This window comes from Ascidiella aspersa, chromosome 3 (genome assembly GCF_963924565.1).
Source record: "Ascidiella aspersa chromosome 3, kaAscAspe10.2, whole genome shotgun sequence".
Taxonomy (NCBI): Eukaryota; Metazoa; Chordata; class Ascidiacea; order Phlebobranchia; family Ascidiidae; genus Ascidiella; species Ascidiella aspersa.
This window is the reverse complement of record NC_139449.1, coordinates 26,896,166-26,905,331: the sequence shown is the minus strand read 5'-3', so window position 1 is coordinate 26,905,331 and position 9,166 is coordinate 26,896,166. Positions and strand designations below refer to the sequence as shown.

At 38.2% G+C, this 9,166-nt stretch overlaps 1 protein-coding gene across 1 annotated transcript; it reads left to right on the top strand.

Annotated features, from left to right (window-relative positions):
* On the top strand, positions 1–2,746 carry LOC146161242 (uncharacterized). The gene is made up of 4 exons (XM_083385117.1): positions 1–226; positions 819–936; positions 1,658–1,772; positions 2,531–2,746. Exons 1-4 carry the CDS (start codon positions 1–3, stop codon positions 2,744–2,746), a joined length of 675 nt encoding a protein of 224 aa, XP_083241243.1.
* The last annotated feature ends 6,420 nt before the right edge of the window (positions 2,747–9,166 follow it).

Sequence of the window (9,166 nt, the reverse complement as noted above, 5' to 3'; positions counted from 1 at the left end):
ATGGAGAAAGGTAGCAACGACCCTGCAGTGGAGGCAAAGAAAGCTGCTGATTCTGGATTGGCGGTAAAGTCATTTGAAGAGTCGCAGGCTGCTTACACGAGACGGGCGGAGTTATACGACCAGCAATCTGTCGACCAGGGTTTGATTGTTACTCGCGAGGCTGCACTGGTCTGCTTGAAGTACATCGACAATTCGAAGACTAGCTCTGTACTAGACGTTGCGGGAGGTAGACGAACGCGACATTTTTTGTTTAAGTTTTTGTGTAGCGATTTGCAGCTTGTTTAAGTTCGTATTTTGATTTTACTAGACAAAATTTTACCTAGGCTTTAGCAAAACCAGAACTTTTATTTGAAATACACCAACAATTTACATTTCATAACCTTCTATTTCAAAATTGAAACACTAGTGCAGTGGTAGGTAAACGCATTTGTCGCCCAAAATGCTTTTTCAAGAGCTATTGAAGTCTATTTCAAGAGCTATTGACATTTTTTGGAGGGTGCATAGCACCAACGCCTATCTTATAGATCTTATAGATAGGCGTTGATTGCACGGTGTGATGCAACTATAAGCAAAAGAAAAAAAACTTTCAGGCACCCTGTTTTTAAAATACAGTATAGTGAATGTACCGCTATCACGCGGCCCCAACTGCATGAAAAAACTAAAATATTAAAAAATAAGCCAGTGGCCCACTAAAAATAGCTTAAATGCCTACTTTTGGGCCGCGGCCCACAGTTGCCGACCACTGCATTAGTGTATCGTAGAACATTTATCACAATTAAGTATATTTAACACATCCGGTACATATTATGTTTTAAAAGGTACTGGGATCGTACCGTTTCATTTGCGCAAGACTGGAAATTATAAAGGGATTATCGACATTTTGGACGCCAACATGGAAATGCTTTGCGTTGCAAGTAAAAGAGAATTAGCTTTAAGGTGACGTTTCTTATAATTAAAAAACCTCGCAATTTAGTTACTTACTGGTGCATGGTCAAAGGTTTAAATGAGGCGACCTCAAAGCAATATTAAGTCTCTTAATTCACAGGTTTTTCAATACGTTTTTTTTTAGCTGTAGACTTTTCATAAAAGCTGAAAACTCGAAACAAGAAAACAGATTTTTTTATTAATCGTGAAACATCTCTGCATCTACTATTTACGTAAAAAACAAATTTAAGGAAACTGAATTTAAATAAATGGAAAATAGCTGATTTTTCTGCAACACTTTGTTAAACTAGATCAGGGGCGACAAATTTCGCGAGTGTAAATCATAAGACCCGCCACCTCTTTTTATAAACTGAGCACGAGGCAAAGTCCATGTTTTTCTGGGTATTTTAACTACGTTGATACATTTTTTTTCTCAAAAGCGCCTTATACCCTGCAACTATCAATAATGAAGGTTTGGCTTAGCCTTAGTATATCTGGATGCATTTTATGCCGGCGAAATATTTGGGTCTTAAAAAAGGAAACTTCGAAAAATTTAACGCCCCTATGCAAATTACATTATAACCTAGAACGTTTACATTTATCATGTCTGCCTGTCGTTTTATTGTACCTTTTAACCTTATCACTAAAATCATAAAAGGATTTATAAAGGGGGGAAATGGACTTAAAACTTAGAAATGGTTTACCTAATTAATCACGACTAATTCGTTATTAGGTTAATCATTTGCCACATGGTAGAAGAAAACATCCCATTGCCTGAAGATTCCTACGACGCTGTCACATGTGTGGGATCGTTATATCCTAATCACTTGCCGCCGCAATCTATTAAGGTCTGTATCACTGTATTAAACGAATAAAATCAAACGTTTTGATAGCACTTAATTTGCTCTATATGCTGTGTATTTTGGCTATAGAAAACACTTATTTGCAAAATATTATCAAAATGTTGTTTCTTAATTTATGTTTTAAAATATTTTTTAAAACGTAATTCATAGCTTAGAAGTGCTTATTTCCAAACCACACTTTTTGTGGTTCAAGTTCTAAAACATTGTTTCTTAACCCATGGGCCGATACCTAAAATTGGCCCGGCGTTTAATTTGGTTGGAGGGTCAACTGCACTAGTTATATACGGTTAGGTTTATTAGGATTGGTTCTCAGCGAGATTTCTCTAAAATTTGAGACAATTGCGGACGGAAAAGTCATGGCTCATATTAATTACATTTAATTTATTATTGCTGTCCTATTTATGTTTGTTTACTTTATAAGCCCACAGAATATTTAGTGAAGATAGTTGGCTTTGCTGTTATAGTAGCGCTTAGTATATGTATGGGTCGCCGCGAAAAAAGTTGGACAAACGTCGTTCCAAAAATATAACATTTTTAACCAAGCGTTCAAGCTAAAGACATAGGCCTACTTGACGATCATCTGTCTAATATAATTGTTAAATTTGTAATTAGGCCTTACGTTAATTTTCCTCGTGGTCTAACTTTGGGGTTGTTCATTATTCGGAAAGCAACAAACTTGTCGATGTTTGCTGCCCTTGAGACGCATTGCATTTGTCAAAACTACTACGTGCTTTTACCAACAGGGCATGCTTAAGCTTGTGAAGCGAGGCGGATACCTCATTTTCAACCTGAGGAACAGAGGACATGCCGGAGTCGAAACCTACTTAGCGCAACTCGAGGATGTCACCAACGAGTTAATAAACAACAAGGAGGCTGAGCTGGCCGAAATGAAGGAGGTCATCCATCTAAAAAACATCGACAACCTGACCACGAAGCTCTACGTTTACCGAAAGGTGTGAAATCATATCGAGTGATTTCTTGGATTTTTGGTTCTGTGACTGTTTTAAAGTCCAAAAGAGTACTTTCGTTCTCGCAATTTAATTTGAGTAGCATTTTTTATTAGGTCCTCAGTATGAACATATATTGACGCAAAGCCTTGTCAGAGGTGTACGTTATTCTAAACGTAAGTTTATTACCATTGCAGCCTCGTGAATTCAACGTCTTTCGATGTTTTATTATATGCAAATAACCTCCTTTCAATATTAAAGCTGTAGCATTCACTGAATAAACGAAACGTTTATCTAAGGCTTCTAAGCTTCTCTGGAAGGTCGGTTGCTTCAAAACACTATGTTATTACAGACATGTTACATATGCTTTGAGTGACGTATATTTGATGGTGAAATTTGTGTAACGAATAAACATCGTCGTCTGTTGGATCCACAGAAAGGAGTCGAAACAGCTGCTTGATATTTTCTTTGTTGACGATTATCCTAAAAACAGAAACGAGTTAAACTTGGATAACACGAAGTATCTTATGAATTAAAATGTTTATCTATCAGGTTTGCTTTGTATCGTAGAACAAAAGTAGTATTCTGACTAAGGAACGAGTATTGCGCAACTATTTTGTTCAATTAACTCTACCATTTATTAGCCAATTATCTGGAAGTCGTGCTTCTTATAGATTCTGTTTATTATTTACAGGAGTAAAATGAGCTTTTCGAGCAGCGTGCAGTTTAAACACTTACCTATAACCCGGGGGCATTTCGCCAACGAAACACACCGCTGACTTATGGGGTTGAGGAACTTTCGAGGGGGACAAGTGCACCTGGAAATGCAGGGCTTCGTGCAAGGAGTGATGGTTGGCACTGGGCCGGGACACTTTGGCACGCAACGAATGCATTTGCTGGAGTAGACTTGGGTGGGGGGACATTTTGGCACGACTGCGAATAGTTAAATAGCGCCTGTTAAAAAAGGTGCTGCAAAAAAGGAGTTTGTGCAGTGCCTTGTCAAAACAGATTTTATAGTAGCGGGTGGACGCTTAGGCGGCCTTATAGTCAAGATTTTGCTAGGGGGTTGGTTACACCGGTCATTTTGATCAGGTAAGTGTACCTACAGTACACAACTGGTTGCTGCACTATCGGACGTAAATATTTTAACAACCATAAAGTGACAGGCACAGTGTACATATATATGTATTTATTTCAAAGTGTAGAGGTTATTATCTTTTTTTTTAAGCTGATTTTTAGAAACGGAGGAATAAACAATTTCCAACAATGCAACATATGATTTGTTTGGTGGCACATAGGGTACAGTCTCGAGAATATTTAGGATTCGTTTTTCACTCACCGCGCGGCGGACAAAATTTAGATTTAGCTCGAAATCCACAATTTAGGTTATAAAATAAAAACAGCATCTATACTACACTGTTCAAATCCCTACATGAATAACTGCTTTTTTTTAAGGATGAAACGAAACTTACCTTAGAAAACGCATATTTAACAGTAACACAATGAATATAATATTTTGGTTTCAAGCTGAGATGTAAGAGATTATGGAGTGTCGGGGACACATTAGTTTAACATGGCATTTCTATACTTACCGGAGGGGATTTTTCGTGGACACTGCGACTTGCGTACACAGGTACGCCTAATCGGGTGCCAGAAGAAGTCTCTCTTGCACGCACATCCAGGCTTGCAGCCCAAAGTGCAGACACTGAACGGATTGTGGGCGTCCTTACAATCTCGACCACAAGGCTTACACCGATGCAGCACTTGTCCGCTGGGGCAGCCTGAACAAGTCGCGATGAGATTTTTTTCTTTATAATTTTTGAAATCAGTGACATTCAACCTATTAGAGTCGGGAGGAAAGCTTTGGAATAATAACAACTTGAGGAAATACCAAGCTTTTGTAATAATATTTTCCTAAGTTAAATAAATATGTTTCTGTTCTACAAATAACTTTCGTCTTACAGTGGTAGGGTCCTCGGAAACTTAGCGTTGTTTGTCTGTTGTTAATGAAAATTTTAGCAGGATAAGCAGAAACTATGTGCTAACACCATTTCAAATCAAGTTTAAAATTTAATTTTTTGTTTGATCAATACCCTGAAACTAAATCTAAAATTCTACAAATCACAACTATAACTGCTTGTTTATTAAATAATTATTCACATTTAAGCTTGAATAACGCATATCTAACCAGTAACACAGTGAGTTTAATATTTTGGTTCCATGCTAAAATGTAAGCTATCGTGGAGTGCTGGCGGCAAGTTAATTTAACACGGCATTTCTCTACTTACTGGAAGGGGGTTTTCCTGGACACTGTGACTTGCGTACACAGGTACGCCTAATCGGGTGCCAGAAGAAGTCATTCTTGCACGCACATCCAGGCTTACAGTCCAAAGTGCAGACACTGAACGGATTGTGGGCGTCCTTACAATTTCGGCCACAAGGCTTACACCGATACAACGTTTGTCCGCTGGGGCACTCTGGACAAGTGGCGATGAAAAAGGTAATGTTATATTATAATATTTAGAACAGTGACATTAAACCTATTAGGGACGGGAATTTTTTTTTTGATATAATAACAACTTGAAGAACTAATAAAATTTTGTAATATTATCTTCCTGAATTAAATTAATTAATTTCTGTTCTACAAATTTCGTATTTTACAGTGCGTTGGTTCTCGGAAATTTAGTGTTGTTTGTATGTTGTTACAGGGAGCTTTCTACGCCCAAAGTTTAGCAGGACGAGCAGGAACTGTGCTAACACCATTATAAATCAAGTTTAAAATCCAATTTTTAGTTTGATGAATACCCTGAAACAGAATCTTAAACTGTCCGAATTCCAAATACATATACTATTATTTTGTTTAAGGATGAATCGCATTTTACCTTAGAATGCGCATATTCAACAGCAACACAATGAATTTGATCTGTTGGTTTCATGCTAAGATGTAAGTTATTGTGGCGACAATCACTTTAACATGGTATTTCTACGTACGTGAGGGAGGTATTCGTGGACACTGTAATTTGCGTACACAGGTGCGCCTAATCGGGTGCCAGAAGAAGTCTTTCTTGCACGCACATCCAGGCTTGCAGGCCAAAGTGCAGATCTTGGTTGGTTTGAAGGCGTCCTTACAATCTCGGCCACAAGGCTTACATCGATGCAGCACTTGTCCGTTGCGGCAAACTAATCAAGTGGCGATTTTAATTTATACTAGGCTGCCTAGAACAGTGATTTAAAATTGAAAAAACTAAATTTCGAGAAACATAATTTTGTGTAGTTGTGTTTCCCTAATTTAACTTAAAAAGTGCAGCCCTACAGTTAATAATAGTTAGTATTCTACAGCCTGTAGAACCTGAACGCTGTAAGCTATTTTCTTTTACAAAACGTAGCAGGTCAAGAAGAAACTGTACAGAAAACATTTCAAATAGCCTAATATTTCTAATTTAGGTTCATAAATACCTCAAAAACAGCACCTACACTGTTCGAATCTCAACTACAACCTCCTTTTAATGATTAATCACATTTAACCTTAGATAACGCATATCTAACCATTACTTTATTATTTTGGTTTTATCCTAAGATGTAATTGCTATTGTGAATTGCTGGGGAATAATATCTTTAACATGGTATTTCTACTTACGTGAGGGAGGTTTTCGTGGACACTGTGACTTGCGTACACAGGTACGTCTAGTGGGGTGCCAGAAAAAGTCTTTCCTACACGCACATCCAGGCTTGCAGGCCAAAGTGCAGACCTTGGTTGGTTTGAGAGCGTCCTTGCAATCTCGGCCACAAGGCTTACACCGATGCGGTATTTGTCCGTTTGGGCACCCTGAACAAGTGGCGCATTAAGCCTTGTTTAAATTAAACAGTAACGGCGTTTAGTAACAGTGTTTACTGTTTAATTTATATACGCTAACTATAACTGTACTTTTGTCGAGGAGTGCGAAGATTAGACTTTTTCTTTTTATTATTTTTTTCTTAGAAATCTTGATATCACTTACCTGCTGGGCGTGGACACTGGTTCTTTCTTACGCACATGTTTTTCTTCGAGTTCCAGTAGAAGTCTTTGCGGCACGCGCAGCCCGGTTTGCACGGCTGGCGGCAGGCGATTGGGTTGTATGCGAACCTACAGTCGCGGTCGCATGGCTTGCACACATGCGGCACTTGGCCTTTTCTGAGGCAAACTGCAAAGCAAGTTGCGACGTAAACATTTGTTTACGACCTATTAAAACTAGGTAGCATTTCGCATAAAACGAAATTCACGGATAAGTCCGAACACCGAGTTTTGCAACATATTTCCGGTGAAAATTATTATATTTATTCTGAAATATTTTTGGTAAATGCGATAGCATTTAGGTTTAATCTCGTCAACTTACAGTAAGTTCGCCACATTAAACAACGCCTTTTTTGCGCGTAGGCTTTCGGAAGCTGTAGGATGTTTAAAGGTATTGATTAAGGGTATAAAATTAAACAAACAAGTTTTAAAACACGGCACAAAATCCAAAAGAAGAACAATTTATGAACTTCGAGTTTCAAAGGCTGTAAATTGTTTGCAGACAAAACGAGTGCAGGGATTGCAATAACGACGCAGGCCTTTATTCGCGCATGTGAAGCAATATAAGTAACGCGTTAACGCATTTCTGTTAAACATTAAGACGCGTTTTCTTTTTTGCGTTCAGAGAATGTTCTTACCGCAGTTGGTAATTTGGTGTCATTTTATAACTTGAAAATCTTTTGCCTTAAAAAAATCTTACCAGTTGGTGATGGTAGACACTGTAACTTTCGGACGCATTCATTTTTAGATGGGTGCCAGTAGTAGTCCTTGCGGCAGGCACAGCCCGGCTTGCATTCCAAGGTACATGCTACAGGTTTGTAGGCGTACTTGCACTCTCGACCACACGGCTTGCACTTATGCAGCACTTGTCCTTTCTTTTGACACACTAAACAAAAGGAAATGTTACAATGCTGCCAAACAATGACAAAAACAGAAACGAACGTGCAGGAAATCGCGAATCCCGATCCTAGACGTATTTTATATGTCACAGCGTTTCGGCGAAATGCGAAATGTCGCAAGTACCCGTTGCTGGCGGGCCAAAAAACGCGGATTATCCACGTGCCAACACAAAATCGCACTTTGTGAACAAGCAAATACCTTTATTAGTTATTGCCACCTTAAAGACCAAGTCCCATGGGTCAGTTTAACAGGCCAAAGTGTGTGTGCAAATTGGAGCGCGGGTAAAAGGCATTTGTCATTGATCCAGTCCCATTTATCTAAAATGCTTTCAATAAAGTTGATAAGTGTTCATTAGCGTCAGTTTTGAAGTGATTCCGTGCTGGAAAATATGCCCATTGCTTACGTGTAACGTTTAGGAAATGCCAAGCCAGGTCATATATACTGAAGCAATACTCGTTAACCGACAACATCTTACCCAGAATAGGTGCTATTAATTTTTCTCGATGGATTTGCATTAAAAACTTGACAAATTGACTGGGCGAAACCCAACTTATTTAGCTGTAAGTTTTTCTGGCTGCAAAACTATACTCTCCATTAGTATTTCTGTCGCCTGGCCATTACTAAAGCCCCTTGCGGGCCACATATTATCTCTTTGCGGGTAGCACTTTACACTCCCCTGCTCTATAGCGCAAGGGTTTATTTGACGTAACCAGGCAAATGATTTCACGCACGAATTGTTTGACAACAAGCACAGAAATATATACCATATCTTACCAATTGTGAATTTTTTATCAAACAATTTTGAGACACATAATTTGGTAGCGTTTCAAAGAACCGAAAATCACGCGATAGAGCAATCGCGTAAAACTCATTTCGAAAACTTACGGATGTGAAAGCAATATACATAACAAGAAACTCATTTTTAGATTTTGGATTTTCCATGTCACGTTAACTTACACTGTCTAGGACAGGCGGGCACACAGTTCTCGCCGTCCCATTTCATAGTTCGGGGGCACGAACAACCAGATTGACAGATGGCAGGACAGACTTGCAACTTTTTGTCACATTCGTTCAAACAAGGCTTGCATTTTGGGAAGTAAACTTGGTTGGAAATACATACTGCAAAGAAAAATATAGGCAATGTAGATAATTCAAACGACTGCTAAACAATGGATACGCGTTAATTTGCAACACTTTAGTTTAAAGGGGTGTTATTAGTTTCACAAATAAGCGCAAACGTTAACTTGGCTTAATTACATAACCTTTTATTGTGTGTTTTATGAATAGTAATTTGTTAATATAACATTTTTCTTTATTTCAAACCCAAATTAAACTAATATATCGTTATTCATATTACAGCCTAGTTTATTGACTTTTCGTTCTATGTGTGTGGATGAAATGAAAAGCGCATTTGGTTGTACCAAAGATGAGTAAAAACATCAATTAAATTGTCATAATAGTTGTATAATAGAATGTTTCCC